Below are 18,489 nucleotides of genomic sequence, written 5' to 3'. Positions count from 1 at the left end.
CCCTAATAAAAACACTGCATTTTGTAATCTGCAACTTCAAAACTTCCAATTGATGTTTAAATTTCATATTAATGGATCAAAAATGGATTGGTGTGTCAGTTCCAGTGGCAATTATCACATTATTCAAAGTCATACATGATTATTTGATTTGTTGTTGTAAGCTATGAACTAGCTCCCAGTAAATGCACATACTCTTAATATGTTTACTTTGTGTCTTTTAGGTGCTTTGTATTGATCTGACAAGAGGCACCTGTGCTCAAGTTATAATCTCCATTGACTATGATTGTCAATTTTCCTATGGAAGGTCTGTGGTTCTCTCAAGCTTTCTACACCTTTATTAACTTACCACCAAGAAAAAGCTGTTGGTGTTGAAAGTGACATTAAACACCAATCAGTCCAATCCAATGATTCATTAGGGCCCCGACTAAAAGTCGGGTCGCCCTATAGTGATCAGTCTGTCTGTCCGTCTGTCCGTCTGTCCGTCCGTCCGTAACACTTTTGTGTCCGCTCCATATCTAGAGAACCATTATGATTTCATACTTAATACTTAACATGATTATCAACCAACACCAGAGGGTGTGTCATGTTGTATGTACAACTTTCTAGGTCAAAGGTCAAGGTCAAAAACTTTGGTTTTAGTTGACAACCTTGTGTCCTGTGGTGTAGATCATGTCCGCTCCATATCTAGATAACCATTATGATTTCAAAGTTTATACTTGACATCCATTTTAACAACCACCAGAGGGCGTGTCATGATGTATGTACAACTTCCTAGGTCAAAGGTCAAGGTCAATAACTTTGGTTTAGAGTTGACAACCCTGTGTCCTGTGGGATTGTGTCCGCTCCATATCTAGATAATCCTTATGATTTCAAAGTTTATACTTGACATCCATTTTAACAACCACCAGAGGGCGTGTCATGATGTATGTTCAACTTCCTAGGTCAAAGGTCATTGTCAAAAAAACTTAGGTTTAGAGTTGACAACCCTGTGTCCTGTGGGATTGTGTCCGCTCCATATCTAGATAATCCTTATGATTTCAAAGTTTATACTTGACATCCATTTTAACCACCACCAGAGGGCGTGTCATGATGTATGTACAACTTCCTAGGTCAAAGTTCAACGTCAAAAAAACTTTGGTTTCAGTTGACAATCCTGTGACCTGTGGTGAAGATTGTGTCCGCTCTATATCTTGAGAACCATTATGATTTCAAATATTATACTTGACATCCATTTTAACCAACACCAGAGGGTGTGTCATGATGTATGTACAACTTCCTAGGTCAAAGGTCAAGGTCAAAAACTTTGGTTTAGAGTTGACAACCCCGTGTCCTGTGGTGAAGATCGTGTCCACTCCATATCTAGATAACCATTATGATTTCAAAGTTTATACTTGACATCCATTTTAACCACCACCAGAGGGCGTGTCATGATGTATGTACAACTTCTTAGGTCAAAGGTCAACTTCAAAAAAACTTTGGTTTCAGTTCACAATCCTGTGTCCTGTGGTGAAGATTGTGTCCGCTCTATATCTTGAGAACCATTATGATTTCAAATATTATACTTTTTGACATCCATTTTAACCAACACCAGAGGGTGTGTCATGGTGTATGTACCACTTCCTAGGTCAAAGGTCTGTCTGTCTGTTGGTCTGTCCATCGCTAACAAATTTGATCCACACTATATTTTGAGAGGACAGCTGTTATTATTTCATACTTTATACCTGACAAACATTTTCAACTTAACATATATATAAACCAACACCAGAGAATGTGTCATAATGTATGCATCCTAGGTCTTAGGTCAGTCTGTCGGTCTGTCCATCCGTTTGTTGTTCTTAACAAATTGTGTCCGCTCTACCTCTCGAGAACCGTTAATATTTCATACTTTATACTTGGTGGGTCATAATATATTGAAGGCATAATTCTAAAAATATGTGACAAATATCAATTGGGCAGCACCTTTAAACATATTGTTCGAACATCAATCCATATATCCAGAAGTCACCTTAGAGTAGTCAACAATTAGTTCACATCATGCAGTCATATCACTATTATACTATGAAAGTAAGATGAGAATATTTATCAGTTTTAACTTAAAATCTTAGATTGAAATCACACATGAGACTATGTAATAACTTCAAATAATGCTTCATACAGATTATCCATACAACTTATTTACCCCACGTTATTGACAGCGGGGCCCACAGAGATGGCTTCCATCTCAATGATATCTAGTTCTTATGAACTTTCATAGTTAGTTGTTATGTTGTGCTGTCACACCACTGTTCCAGGATCAGGGTGATCGTTGGCTGCATACAAACATGTTTAACCTTGCACATTCTTTATGGGTTTGTCCAAGGTCAGAAACCTGTTATACAGAGGTTGCCATGTGCTACTGTATAGTTTGTGTTTTGTTTACGCATCAAGATGTTAGTTTGTACATATTGTTATGTTTGATAGATTGCTATGCACTATAGGTTTTGTTCATTGTTGAATGCTGCAGTATGACCTTTACTTGAAATATGTTGTCTTTTGGTCTTCGGTGGAAATTTGTCTCTTTGATAATCATACCGTATCTCGTTTTTTTCATACATAGTAAGGTTTTTAATTGGTCTAGACACAGATGACTGTTAAAAGTTGCTACTCATATAAACTGAAAACTTGTGATAAAGTTCATTTTTCAGAACAAAAGTGCACACACTGAAATGTCTTGCCTGTTTAACATGATTGAATAAATGTTGAAATTCTGTAATATGAAGGTTTTACTACAAGTATCACATAAAGTGATAAACTGAACTTTATAAATGATCCATGTAAATGAGGTCAATAAGTATAAGAAGATGTGGTATGAGTGCCAATGAAACAACTCTCATTCAAAGTCACAATTTGTAAAAGTCAACCATTAAAGGTCAAAGTACAGTCTTCAACTTGGAGCCTTGGCTCACCCCAAACAGCAAGTTATAAAAGTTATATGATAATATGAACCATATCACACAGATAGACATGTACACCTAACAAACATTCCATACACCAAATATAGAGGCCCTATTGCTTAAAGTATCTGAGAAATAGACAATACCACAAATACTAAACATTGTCCATTAAACCATAAAATTGAGGTAATGGTCAGATGAAACTTGTGAGTCAGACATGTTAACCTAACAATCTCTCCATACACCAAATACAATATCCAAGACACAGACTTGATCACAGATTCATTAAATGAGGCAGAGATCAGGTAAACCCTGTATAAAAGGCATGTAGACGTTGCAAGGAAGCCACATAGATATACCAAATGTATTTTACTTTTTTTTTTTAAAGCAATCACTGAACCATGAAAATTAGATTGAGGACAATTCTTGTAGCTTATTGTATCTGCATATAAAGCATCCAGGTATGCTACCTCCTGAGATATAAAGCTTTATACATATAGTTAACACCATTACCAACCCTGCTGGAATGTTATCCCTATGTTATACATTCTACGACAAAAGGTGTGACAAAAACTAGACCAGTTGTAATTAAGTTTTATTTGATAAATATTAGATTGATCTTAGTCTTGATACATGATAAAAATTAGATAAATAATATACATAATTACTATTAATTACAACCACATGTACATAATAATTATTAGTTACAAATTCATGTCAAATCCTTTGAACAATCTGTCTTTATTAAGTCTAGTACTTGTCACTGGACAACCATTTGTATGTTTTGTTAGACATTTAATTCAATCGCTTCACTGACATCAATGATTTAAATATTTCAAAATAAATTGAACTAAATTTTCCAGGACTTTTTGTTATAAATATTTGAAAAATCTGATTTGACCTAGCATGCTTTCAGACATTCTTTTAAGTTCAGATCAGCCTCGAAGTCATGATTCAAAGTATGAAATAAGTATATGCACAAAATATCTTTTCTCCTGAAAAAATGCATTACAGAAAACAGTTTACACTGTCACCATCACTGGATCTAAATATTTGTCTCACATTCTGGAACAATCGCAGGCGAGACTAAAACAAACAAACTTGGGTTCTGTTTAAAAATTTTACACCCAAATAAAGTAAATGTATCTATCAATGTAACATATAAATAAATAAAGGTAGCAAAAGTGAAATCATTAGAAACAATGTTTGATTTGGAGTACAATCTAGTGGCATTGCTGTTTTCAAAGGTATTATGCAACTGAGATTTCTATTACCTAAATAGGATGCAAAGAAATTTCAATTAGAGAAAGAATATTTCATTATACATGTTAAAGCTGAATGAGAAAAAATGAAAATTTAAGATTTGTTAACACTCATAAAATTCACATTTGTCAGATATAGCTATCAGCAACCAAAATAAAAAACTTATTGAAATAGAACCATCTACTTCAATGCCAAATTTACTTGGATGCAAACCAGTAAACCATTTTCTGATATTTAAAACAGTTTCTGAGTTGACTAGCAAATTTTTTATAAAAATCACACACGTTTTAAATTTTCAAATCTAAGTGGTTTTAAAAGAAAAATAACCTTTTATTATAATATAGGAATGAACTACTGTATTGTTTAAAATATTTTAGTTCTGCATTAATGATCTTCTTATTCTTCCTGACATTTTTTGTCTTCTAATGTTTAAACTGTCTTGATCTATTTTAGGACTACCATCTTCTTTTCCTTCTCTTGTAGCAGGAGAGTTCAAGATAGGGGAGCTAATTAAGTGACAAAGACTTTTTGCTGACACACTTGGTGAGTATTTCCTGGAAGATGGTGAAATTTTAGAACTCCCATCTTCTGACTTCAGCACTTTTGAACAAGGACTTTTGATAGTTTTTATACCATCTTCCACATCTTGCTCACCAACTATTTCAAGACTTTTTAGTCTTTTCTCAAGCTTTTTCTTTTTTGAAGAACCAAACACGGGTGAATCTGTTCTTACAAATGATATATTTGATAAATCTGTCAATTTTGCACTTTCAGTTTCCTGACTTTGTGAGGAGGCTAGATTTCTCGATCTTCTTGTTGGTGATAGGAAGACTTCATCATTTGAAGCAGAGAAATAGTCCATTGAATCAGTACTTGTAAGAGAAAGAAAGTCTTGTGACATCACACTACCTTGTGAACTAAGAAGATTTGTATCGAAGCCCTGACTAGATAAAACGTCAGATGTGTTAGAGAAATTCTTTGAAAGTAGCTGTGAATGAAGGGAAAACCCCTGTTTTGGTGATTCAATTGACTTCAAAGAAATTCTCTGCCTTTTATTTGGTGAAGATAATAACTTTTCAGGTGATATACTCAAATTTCTTTTCCCAAATGTTTTCAGTAGTATTTTCTCTCCATCATCAAGAGTGCCAGAAATCAAATTTTGTTTTTTCATGTTGTTCTTCAATGGAGAGAAACACCTTCGCTTAGCTGGGGAATCATAAGATTTACCTTCGGGGGAAACTGCTAAGCTTCTTTTAGAAGAAGTTCTAGGCTTACAAAACATGAAGTCTTCAGATTTCTCATTATTTAAATCCAGCTGTAGTCTATCATCAGTATCTAGTTTATCATTGATCCTTATTCCGACCTCATCATCACCAGAACTACTACCATTTGACTGAGAACTTTTCAAAGAACCATTTTCTTCCACAATGTTTTGTTCATCTATTTTAAGTTTTGGACTTTCGCTATATTTAATTTTTGTCCATTTTTTCTTTCTTGGCCAACTATCAATTGAGCTAGGTGTTTTTACAACCATTCTTTTTGTTGGTGATGGTGTTTTCTCTGTCTGTGGTTGGATATTAATTTTAACCGACTTATTCCCAATCTGATAAGCTGATTGGTCTGTGGCTTCTAAATTCTGGTTGTTCAAGACCACAATAGCATCATTAGCCTCAATCTCAACATCATTTAAATTGAGAGCTCTTTTTCCTCTTTGTGGTTCACCTAGTGATGCAAATTTCACTGGAGTTTTACATCCTGTTTTATTTTCTGGACTTTTCATGAAAAGTTTAGCTTTAACACTATGTCTAGTAGGTGTGGATGTTATTTTTGACCTTGTATTCTGACTTGGTGACATGAGTAATGTATTGGTTGTTAGTGATCGTGAAGGTGTTCCAGTGACTCTCTGACCTTTACTTGGAGTGTGTGACCTTGTATTTAGACATGGTGAATCTGGTATAAGTACTTCTTGAGATGGCATCTTCACAGGTGTAAATGACAGCTTCTTTATTGATCTCTTAGGACTTTTCTCATTAAAGAGAGATTTTTGAGATGACAAAGCCTTACTTGGTGTTTTTGATCGAGTATTCTGGCATGGTGACTGCAATGCTTTGCTCAATGATAATTTTTTGCCAGGAGTTTTTCTCACTGAACCTGGACTACTCATCAACTGAGACAATAAAAACGAGGAGTTTCTGTCTGGTGACTTCAAGTTAAATAGACTTTGTCTTTTTGCTTTTTTTACAAAGTTGCTAGTCCTGCCAGCAATTCTGTCAGCAAGTTCAAGGCTGTTTGTTAAGCTACGAGATCTATTTACAGGTCCTGCAGAGTAAAAGGATCTTCGTGTAGCTTGTTTTTTCTCAGATGGACTCTGTTTTTCAACAACATCTGAAAAAAGGAAATCTTTTGAACTAAGATAAAAGAATACAGATTGAAATAAAACAGCTGTGATTTACACATTTGTTTGCTCTTTTTTTTATCACTTTATCAAAACATCAACATGGACAATGTAACAATTAGCATTTTTAATTTCTCTAAATACATATCCTTCCATATCAATATCACTTTACTTCTGATTATTTTCTTAAGATATTATTATAAAGTGAAAAGGTGTCCTGTAGGTTTTTTATTCAACAAGGTCAAAATTATCTAAAGGCCCTTATTTGGCCCAAAAATTACTGCAAATTTTAACGTTATCAAAAATATTCTTAAATTACTGAAAACTTGTCCAAGGTATAAGGTACAAACAAAAACACAAAAAAATTGACATCGAACAAGTCGCCATGGCAACAAATCATAACCTTATTTGCATATTTTGTTAAATTTCATGATTTTCCTTGTTTTTTCATCAAATTTTAAGTATATTTTAGACTAAAAAAGTATGTGCGCATCCAAGATATATGGTTATACAATTAGCTGAGATAAAAAAAAATGTTATTGCTCTTGCAATTCAAAAAATTCATATAAATGTGTTTTTTCTGATGTATGGACCTAAATAAATTTAAAGCAATCCCTGTAAAACTTGTTTGTTAAGGTGTGAAAAATTATGATTACTTTGCATTTTAGTTTACAGAAGAGAGTTTTTTTGCTGATATTGTGACAAGTGTTTTAGAAAAATGAAACAGCTAACAGTCAGAGGTAGGACAAAAATATATTGAGTAGATTTGCTAAAAATCATAAAATTAAAAAAACTTTAAAAGCGACTGAAAAGAATTTTACATTATAGGTCTGAAAATGCTATTACTTCTTTTGTAAAAATGCATAAACTAACTTGCACAAATCTTCCTAGCCCTGAGTGACTTAGCACTCGAGAGAGAGAGTTACAACACAGTTTGCATAAATCTATGTATGCTATAATAAATAATTTATAGGAGGAAAGTATATATTAAAGCAAATATCAAATTCATAATATAATAAACAGAAAAGGATTTTTTTTTTAATATCTATAAGTGAATAAAATGAAAAGCCTTGATCTCTATCAACTTAACTAATGTTGTATTGTAGATTTATATTGTATTTACCTAATTTGACAGGAGATCTACATCAACTTAACTAACGATGTATTGTAGATTGATAGTGTATTTCCCTAATTTGACAGGAGATCTACATCAACTTAACTAACGATGTATTGTAGATTTATATTGTATTTATATTGTAGATTTATATTGTAGATTTATATTGTAGATTTACCTAATTTGACAGGAGATCTATATCAACTTAACTAATGTTGTATTGTAGATTTATATTGTATTTACCTAATTTGACAGGAGATCTACATCAACTTAACTAACGATGTATTGTAGATTTATATTGTATTTATATTGTAGATTTATATTGTAGATTTATATTGTAGATTTATATTGTAGATTTATATTGTAGATTTACCTAATTTGACAGGAGATCTATATCAACTTAACTAATGTTGTATTGTAGATTTATATTGTAGATTTACCTAATTTGACAGGAGATCTACATCAACTTAACTAACGGTGTATTGTAGATTTATATTGTATTTATATTGTAGATTTATATTGTAGATTTATATTGTAGATTTATATTGTAGATTTACCTAATTTGACAGGAGATCTATATCAACTTAACTAATACTGTATTGTAGATTTATATTGTATTTACCTAATTTGACAGGAGATTCAGCCACAACTTTTATATCAATCACACTCTGGGTCCTTCTACGCTCCTTTTCCAACCTTTTCCACATATTTTGACCTTTTTGCTTATGAGATGGTGTTTCAGACACAAGTTTCCTATTAGATGATTTCATATCTGTAAAATACACATAAATGTTTGCTGATTTGTGGTTACAATTTTTCCATGTATTATATTTTATGCTTAAATACCTTTAAATATATAATAAATAATTCTACTAGTAATACATTACCACATGACATGAAATAATTGAATATTATTAGTCATTTAAATGCAAATAATAATGAAAAGCCCTAAATATTGACAGTGTTTGGTGAATATACCTTTTATTCACCTTTTGGGAATTTGATTGATACATGAGTTGTCTCCCATGAGAATGAAATTACTGGTGTATGTAAACAAAACAATAGCTAAGTTTGAAAATATTCATTGAGATTCGAGGAACACAGAAAAAAGCCAGGTTAAGAAATTAATCTAGTGCCCAGGATAGCCATCACAAATGATCCTTTTAAGAGCCATTAATATTTTTAAGAAACCTACCTACCCGGATATATACTGTACATACAAAACATACACACTATCTAGTTTTTTATATGATTCCTTACTATTCTGATTTATCAACTTGATAAACTACTGTCTGCAAATTATTAAGTCACATGGTGGTATTGTATTTCATTTATTCTTTATCTTGATTGTATAAATGTACTTTACTTTTGTAAGGAGCAGACAATACACAATTTTCCTTTGATACTCTAGAATGAGCATAATTTAGCTTTCCTACAAGAAACATTCTAAGAATGACAAAGAATAAATGTACACCTACATTTAGGACTTTTCAAAATATGCGAAGCTTTATTCCTTTTCTTTGCTGAGTTCTTCACTGTTTCCATGACAGCAACTGACTGTCTTCTCTCTAACTTCCTCTTCTCTCTATCTGTAAACAATTAAAAAATATAAGTACTTTTAACAAATAGGTATGGTTGTTTACCGGCTCATCTTTTTTACTTAAAATATGTACTTTAAACATTTACCATTATTTCAGGTTTGTTTAGAAAATTTATAGGAAAACATGTATTGCTAATAAGCTATTTTTCTGCAAAAATCAGGGTTATCTTTCAACAAATTTTGTGAAACTTTACAATATTTGTTCTCTTTCTGTGCTTTATTTAGAAAATGCATAGGACTATTGCTAATTAGTTCTTTTTCATTCTGATGGTAAATACACTGTTGCAAATAGATCAGTCAAAACTGTAACTTAAAACTTGACACATATATTCATTCAGTTGCAAAAAATAAAATAAATGAACAGTAAATTGATGATGAAGGATAAAACTTCACAATAACTTTAATATATTTTCTCCAAAAACCCAATCTTAAATTAATCCCAGTTATCATGGTTATGATCATTCTTGATTTTTTCCTCACCTTTTTCTTTCCTTTTGTGCTTTGTGCTTGTTTTCTGAAAATATAACTCAAAATATAAATCTGTACAAAAGCAAAATCAGGTGTCATATCCATAAAAGTTTCTTTAGTACACACAGTTATTCAGTAAATCTCTTTTGGTGGTGATTTTTTTCTTTACAAGATTTCATTGGTACTAATGACAGGATTGGCTGTTTCCCCTCTGCAGATGGCATCATACTTATTGTGTGCTTTTAAAGTAAGGGCTTACAGTCACAACTTTTTACAGGACTTGATAAGGAAAATTCTTAATTAATGCAAAACTTGATAAAACAAAGCCTTTGCATGCTTGTGACATTCTGCCAGTAGATTTTATGTGCATTATGACTTTTTCAAAAAGCACTAGATTATAATGTCTTACACTATGGGAAAACATTGGTATATTGTGTTTCAGTTGATAAATGTCATTGGCAGATAGAATCATTGAACTTATTATTGACTACATTATTGCATCTGTGAAATATGGTCTTTATACACAAATATATAGGACAACACTGTTTTGCTCATTTAAGATTACTTGGTTGATGGCTGCCTTTGGGTGCCTTAGCACAAAAAGGCTCTATCACAGCAATCCAGTTACCAGTATGAATTATGGAACTGGTCTATAAGTAGCAAGCACTAGTTATTCAATTGTGAGATTACAGTAGGTAGCAAAAAAGACTTCCCAACGCATTAGCAAAATGTATTCTATCACTGTTATCTCGGCACATATGGGATGGCTTTCAAGACATATACATACACAGTGTAATAAGATATGTACCGATTATCAGGTTATCTGCATGTCGATATCGTAAAATATCAGCTGCGAGACATAATATGAAGCTTTTTGTCGAGTGAGCGTAGCGAACGAGATCAAAAAGCCTTCATATTATGTCAAGCAGCTGATATTTTACAATATCAATATGCAGATAATCTGATAATCGATTTATCGGGCTAAATTTGCGTGTTTCAGAAGTGTTTTCTTTGTTTCACCAACACACAAAAGATGACTTGATAAGTTCGGGTCAAAGTTATTAACGTCGGTTCAAACATTATGACGTCGCTGATATGTCCGGGTCAAAGTTATTAAGGCCGGGTCAACGTATTTGACGTCACAAAGACATGATATGGAATAATATTAAGAGCTGAACAGAGTGATATAGACAGTGGGACGACCGATAAGTCAAAAGATTGGCCTTACAAAAAAATCTATACTGTAGAATTGCAGTAAAATGCATAAACCTCTATACTCTTCAAGAATACAAGATATTTGTTCAAGGGATAATATGTTGATCTGCCATGAGATGAAAGAAACTTATAAAGAGAATAACTACAAATAGTCCAGTTTTCTCATTTTCATTGTATAAATGTTAATGTACTTGGAATATCAGTATGTGTAATAAACAGTTAAACACTACCTGATCTTTCTCCTTTCCTGATTTAGTAGCTACAACTATCTGTCTTTTAGGTCCAAAATCAGCAAGACTTGGATGGTGTATAAGCTTTCTGGACCTATAAAGTAACATCTTATTTACAAATTCATTAATATACATCTCATAATGTTACTAAATTCATTTTGCATTTGAACAAACTTTTTTTCAACTTAAAAAAAAATGGATACAAATCCAATAAGTGTACAGTCCTATCAGATGGTGCCTCATGTTTAAAGTCTGATGAGACTGGCATTGATGAAAACTAGAACCTACGTCCTGTGACATGACTAAATTCAGTTGTACTTGACTCATATTTTTGAAAAGTATTTCAAAAGAAATACATCAAATTCTGTTCAATTGTTTAAATTCGTTTTGTTCCTTTTTATAAAATCAACTTAAAATATAAAAAGGTTATTTTGAAATAAAAAATGGGGTCAAGGTCAGATGATACCAGACAAACATTTACATCTCATAATCATTTCATGCATGAAATAAAGTTGACCTATTGCCCATATATAGCATGTATAGCTGACAATTGTTTAAAGTACTTGAAAAACAGACAAATACTGAACAAAGTCCAAAGAACCTTGAAAATTGGGTCAAGGTCAGATGAAACCTGACAGACTTACATGTAGTCATTACTATCATTCCCTACACCAAACATAGTTGACCTAATGCTTATAGTGCTTGAGAATCAGACCTAATCACTGTTTAACATTGATTACTGATCCATAAAATGAGGTTGAATTGTTTTCCGATATTCTTTTTATATCATCTTGCAGAAATAAGTTTCACAGGCAATAAACTATGTGCTAAGTCATATACCCTTTAACTCAAAGTACTGGTATGATGCATATATGGCACTTATATGTCAAATTTAAAAAAAAACACTTTTAAGTTATTGTAATTCCTCCAGTCAAAATTTAACAAGCTGTAAATTTAGTTTAATAAATCTTCCCCTACATGTAGATTGTAAACATGGCAAAAATGCATTGATTCAAACATTTTATAAAAACAATATACTTTATGACCAATCGTCAAACATTAAATATCTTGTTATCAAAATGGACAGCCAGGAAGCTTAAAGATTAATAAATATTCTCAATGACAGTTGACTGATCAATGGCAGTTAAAAAATGTTGTAAATAAAGATTTCAAGGACCTTCTTTAATGGAGACCATAATACAATAAAGTATCATTGTTTTGTGAGAAAACCTGATTATTAAATTGTCATACTTATTATCAAAAGTTATAAAACAGTGACATAAATACAACCTGTTTTTTTTAGATCAAGGTAAAATATGCTATTCCAACAAAGTAGAAAAATCTCAATTTGGAGGGATAAAAAATAAGAATAAAGAGCTAACTTTAAACTATTTTGTGTGATGTAACATCTGATTTGCTTCAAATTGTTTCTTCCAGAAGTAAAACAACCATGTCAAATAAAGAAATGTAAGGAGCCCCTTTATACACATTAAAGGAATATATGATGTCTCTGCTTCTGTATTACACAGTAAATTTGTCATGTAAAAGTATTAGTGCAATCTTACTGTAATAAGGATAATAAACTCTTCAGAATTATTTGCATACTTTTCCTAAACAAAGAAGTAGGATATTTCTTTTTATAATCTATCCACTCAATTCAAATGTATTCATAAACCAATAATATCTGTAACTATTTTTGTTTTTATATACGCAACAAAGTAAGCAAATTTTGTTGAAAGAATTCAAGCAAAATACTACTTCATCAAACATGTTTTATTAGAATTCATCTTCTTTTGCGGATTTCTCTTACTTCCTCATGTGGTACGACGAGTCAAATGGCATACAACAGAAAACCACAGTTCTTTTCTATGTTAATTATAACTAGAACACACCCGCGAAATCGCGGGCATATACAGCTGGTGAACTGTTGTAGGATGATTTTTGGTAAAAGATATTATGTATGGAGAATTTCATAAAAGACACCTTTTTTCCAAAGTCGGATATTTGTTTCCTTTCTGTCTCCTTTGCTACAATGCATCTTTTGGTAAAAGTCAAATTAAATTTAAAATTTGCACCGCTTCAAACATGAAATAAATGTAACTCCTTATATAAAGACCATTATTAGTCTAATAAAATATGCTTCTAAGACAATCCATTTTCTTTTGAGAGACTTATTAACATACCAATGGTAGGATATGAATCTTGTATAAATGATTAAGACCGACTAAGGTTAATTTGAGGGGTGATCGGAGGGGACCTGATCCCCAAATCCGGGGCTTAAAAACATGAAACCCGAGATGCAGAATTTAAAGAAATTCATATCCAGAAATCCCGTAACGGGATCAATCCCCAAATCCCGAGCTTTAAAACAATCGATCCCGACGTCCCGAAAAAGGTCCTGCCTCCCTATAATCTATACCCTACTTTCACTTTTAACAATAAATTTACGGTATGCCAATTTATGGGCATTATGTTTTCTAGTCTGTGCATCCGTGCGTTCGGTCATTCGTTCGTTCGTCCATCCGTCTGTCCTGCTTCAGGTGAAATTTTTTAGTCGAGGTAGTTTTTGATGAAGTTGAAGTCCAATCAACTCGAAACTCAGTAAATATAGTGCCGTTGTGGCATTCGTGTACTATGGACACATTCTTGTTTCCACATATTTTACTTATTCCAATTACATACAACTGGTATGACCCCTTTTAAATAGTAAACATTCAAAGAAAACAGTAGACAGAATACAGAGTCTTTATACATTAAAGAAGGATAATCGTAGTTTACGTTTAAATAAAAGTGAAAAATAATTGTCCCATCTAAAGAGATATAAAAGTTTTGGTTCTTGAGATTTAAACACCATGTAATGGAGAACGCTCTGATTGGCTTATTTATTTTTTATTTTTGTTATTTATCATACGATTGGTTGTACTTATGGATGTTTCAAACCAGAAGTCTTATCTATGACTAAAAGTCAGTCTGATGTCGGAATCAATATCCGGACTCCTTTTTTGTCGTTTTCTCCAAATATATCTCAATCTGAACAATCATAAGAATGGATGACAAATGCGACTATGCATGTTACCTATAGAACACTGTCAAAAACTGAACCTGTGAAAAAGAGATATTTCTATATAATGTCAACAAACTCTGCACCTTTGATTTAAACAATAATGATGAAAGCCATAGATATGCAGTGTAAGAAATATATGATGACAGCACATATATATGTTTTCAGGTGTTTTGAAAAAACTATGAATTAAAGCGAAATTGAAACCTGTTTTGAAAAAACTATGAATTAAAGCGAAATTGAAACCTATATCATGTTTATCCAAAATAAATAAAACAAGAATGTGTCCATAGAACACATGCCCCCCTCCCCTTTTTTTAAACTAAAAACTTTAACCTGAAGTGGGACAGATGAACAAAACAAACAAAAGACACACAGATTGAAAAACATAATGCCCATTAATGGGGCATAAAAATTGCTACCTGCTACTTTTTCTTTCGGCTCTATCAATGAGTACATCAGATACATTTGATGGTGGTTGTGACAGACTCACGTCTCCCCCACAGCTCTGTAGTGATTGGTTAAATACTGATGAGTCTCCAGCACTCTGATCAGGTGACAGTATGGACTCCAATTCAGAAGGATAAGGCTGCATCAGTTCATCATAAATACTGCCCAACATCTGGGGTAAGTTGTGAATGAAACTAAAAAAAATGAAACTCTTATTTATCTATTCCTAGAAAACTTTGGTTTTGCAAACTGTTGATTCATTTATTTTTTGTGGGTTGTGGGAAACTTGTATTATCATGGCTTTTTGAAATTAAGGGTTTTATCAATATCTGTGTACATGGCAACTAAACACATATAATTTGTTGAACCTTTAAAATTGTGGTTCATCTGTTCCAACGAAACCCACTAAATTTGGTATCTTACAAATACTAATGAATCCACAGGACAATATCACCACAAACCAATTATCCTTTTAAAATTACAAACAGTGATTTTTTAAAATAAGTATAATCTTACTATTAATTGACCTTGAGACAATGTAAGACTATTGCCATATTAGTCAAAATTATTTAAAGCAATTTAAACTCATTTTTCTTAAATACATATATCATATCATTTAATTTCAGTTAGTCATGTATTTTTTTTAAACATTCTAATATTTCAAACTTGTTTTAGAAGAATGTCAAAAACAGAATTCTAATGGCAAATGAAAACACTTGATTAGTAGAAGTTTTAATAGGGCAAGATTTCAAACTGAAACTAGAGGCTCTCAAGAGCCTGTATCGCTCACCTGATTCTACTTGGGTTTTTGAAATCATATAAAAAAATATAAAATTTGGCTAAAAGTGACAACACAACCTCATTTTTAAGGAAAGGAACATGTTTAATTTCATTCAAAAGTCCCCCACTGGGGGCCATCTTGGATGACGGATCGGCTACAAAGTAACAACACTTGGTCAGCACCTCATAAGGAACATTCATGTCATGTTTGGTTTTATTCCATTCAGTGGTTCTCTTAAAGAAGTCATTTGTATGCATTTCCCATAGGGTCCTATTTTAAAGTAAGTCCCCTGCTGGCGGCCATCTTGGATAATGGATCGGCTACAAAGTAACAACACTTGGTCAGCACCTCATAAGAAACATTCATGCAATGTTTGGTTTCATTCCATTCAGTGGTTCTCTAGAAGAAGTCATTTGTATGCATTTCCCATAGGGTCCTATGTTAAACTAAGTCCCCGCTGGCGGCCATCTTGGATAATGGATCGGCTACAAAGTAACAACACTTGGTCAGCACCACATTAGGAACATTCATGCCATGTTTGATTTCATTCCATTCAGTGGTTCTCTAAAAGAAGTCATTTGTATGCATTTTCCATAGGGTCCTATGTTAAACTAAGTCCCACGCTGGCGGCCATCTTGGATGATGGATCGGCTACAAAGTAACAACAGTTGGTCAGCACCTCATAAGGAACATTCATGCTATGTTTGGTTTCATTCCTTTGAGTGGTTCTCTAAAAGAAGTCATTTGTATGCATTTCCCATAGGGTACTATGTTAAACTAAGTCCCCCGCTGGCGTCCATCTTGGATAATGGATCGGCTACAAAGTAACAACACTTGGTCAGAACCACATTAGGAACATTCATGCCATGTTTGATTTCATTCCATTCAGTGGTTCTCTAAAAGAAGTCATTTTTATGCATTTCCCATAAGGTCCTATGTTAAACTAAGTCTCCCACTGGCGGCCATCTTGGATGATGGATCGGCTACAAAGTAACAACACTTGGTCAGCACCACATAAGGAACATTCATGCCATGTTTGGTTTCATTCCATTCAGTGGTTCACTAGAAGAAGTCATTTGTATGCATTTCCAATAGGGTCCTATGTTAAACTAAGTCCCCCGCTGGCAGCCATCTTGGATAATGGATCGGCTACAAAGTAACAACACTTGGTCAGCACTCCATAAGGAACATTCATGCTATGTTTGGTTTCATTCCATTTAGTGGTTCTCTAGAAGAAGTCATTTGTATGCATTTACCATAGGGTTCTATGTTAAACTAAGTCCCCCGCTGGCGGCCATCTTAGATGATGGATCGGCTACAAAGTAACAACACTTGGTCAGCACCTCATAAGGAACATTCATGCCATGTTTGGTTCCATTCCATTCAGTGGTTCTCTAGAAGAAGTTCAAAATGTAAATTGTTAACGACGACGACGACGACGACGATGGACGACGGACGACGGACGCCAAGTGGTGAGAAAAGCTCACTTGGCCCTTCGGGCCAGGTGAGCTTAAAAAGGAACACATTTTTTTTCAAACTTGTTATTGAGTTTCTGAGTTTTAGATGATAAACCTGCATTCAATATTTTCAGTTCAGAATGCTGAACATAAAATTTACCTGAATATATCAGACTTACTTTTCCACCAAACTATTTTTCATGAACTCTGACAGCAACTTTGGTTCTGTTATAAAACTAATGGTTCTTAGTAATGTTACTATCTACAAAATTAACAGACAAATGCAGCTGAAAACTTTAACAGACTAATAAAACTTTAATAGACTAATAAAACTTTAATAGACTAATAAAACTTTAATAGACTGACTAATAAAACTTTAATAGACTAATAAAACTTTAATAGACTAATAAAACTTTAATAGACTAATAAAACTTTAATAGACTAATAAAACTTTAATAGACTAATAAAACTTCCATACATTTTATGGAAAAGAAAAATCCTGACAGAATATTGATAATTGAATAGTAATGACAGATGACAACATGGAGAATTTAACTTTTTGTATTCTATACAATTTTCGTTGCATGTGTAAAATGAAATCTTCAAATAAGACGTGTAAAATGTCTATATCAATGTCATTTTTCTTGTATGAATAATAGATAGTCATATGATACATATGGTTCAGTGCTCTTGTTAAAGTAATTTGAACTCAAAGGGACAAGGTTCTAACTGGAATATTTTTAAGCGAATTTTGAGACTAACTTATTTTTTTAAGTGCATATGTAAACTATACCAGTGATTTTGCTAGCGCTCGTCACTTTCGTATTTTACGAAAAGGTTTTCGAAATGACGAAAATATTTCATAAATTTCGTCACTTAAATTTGGAAAGTGTAAAAATATTTACACATCAAATTACTTGAATTCTACCTGTCTTTATGTTTCTGACAAGTTTATGACTCTCAGGTAATTAACGTTTACCAAAGGTGTTAAAAGTTGTGATGACAAGTAATCCGCCTAGCGCCAATCAGATAGGTCACTAATCCCTTAATTATTATAAAACCTCATAAATGACCATCATAATAATCTATTTAAGTTAAATCAGTCAGTCAGCATTTCATTTTAATCATTTCTAACAATTCTGTCGTAATTTCATCATTTGAACAAAATTGATAATCTTCCCGGACAATTCAACTTTATTTTAATTTCATTATTTCCCTTACGATCATAATTTGCAGTTTGCTTGTCGTAGTTTCGTCATTGTAACGTATCTTCGTCATACTTTATATAAATATTCATCAAATACTTTCGACAACTTCGATTAAAAAGAATGAACTTTATTCAAAACGTAAATATTTTCACTTGCAAACAGGTGCTTCCTGTTCTATGTATTGCGCATGCGTTGAAGTTCGTAGATGAATCCGGTTTTATTCTGAAATTGTAATTCAAATGTCACTTCCCGTTTTCATTTCATTTCGTTTAAAAATCGAAAGTAAACGTGATCTACAGTCAACAGTCATTAGA

At 32.7% G+C, this 18,489-nt stretch overlaps 1 protein-coding gene across 1 annotated transcript in view; it reads right to left on the bottom strand.

Moving 5' to 3' along the window:
- Positions 1-3,515: 3,515 nt before the first annotated feature.
- Positions 3,516-18,489, bottom strand: part of LOC134715067 (treslin-like) — a 28,689-nt gene continuing 13,715 nt past the window's right edge. The window contains exons 12-18 of the mRNA XM_063576944.1: positions 17,147-17,229; positions 14,702-14,923; positions 11,219-11,312; positions 9,786-9,819; positions 9,184-9,294; positions 8,328-8,477; positions 3,516-6,581 (exon numbers count right to left, since the gene is read on the bottom strand). Coding sequence (XP_063433014.1) covers positions 4,570-6,581; positions 8,328-8,477; positions 9,184-9,294; positions 9,786-9,819; positions 11,219-11,312; positions 14,702-14,923; positions 17,147-17,229 — 2,706 coding nt within the window. The 3' untranslated portion in view covers positions 3,516-4,569. The remainder of the gene's footprint in view (positions 6,582-8,327; positions 8,478-9,183; positions 9,295-9,785; positions 9,820-11,218; positions 11,313-14,701; positions 14,924-17,146; positions 17,230-18,489) is intronic.

Source organism: Mytilus trossulus, chromosome 4 (assembly GCF_036588685.1).
Source record: "Mytilus trossulus isolate FHL-02 chromosome 4, PNRI_Mtr1.1.1.hap1, whole genome shotgun sequence".
Classification (NCBI taxonomy): Eukaryota; Metazoa; Mollusca; class Bivalvia; order Mytilida; family Mytilidae; genus Mytilus; species Mytilus trossulus.
This window is presented reverse-complemented; position numbering and strand designations above follow the sequence as displayed.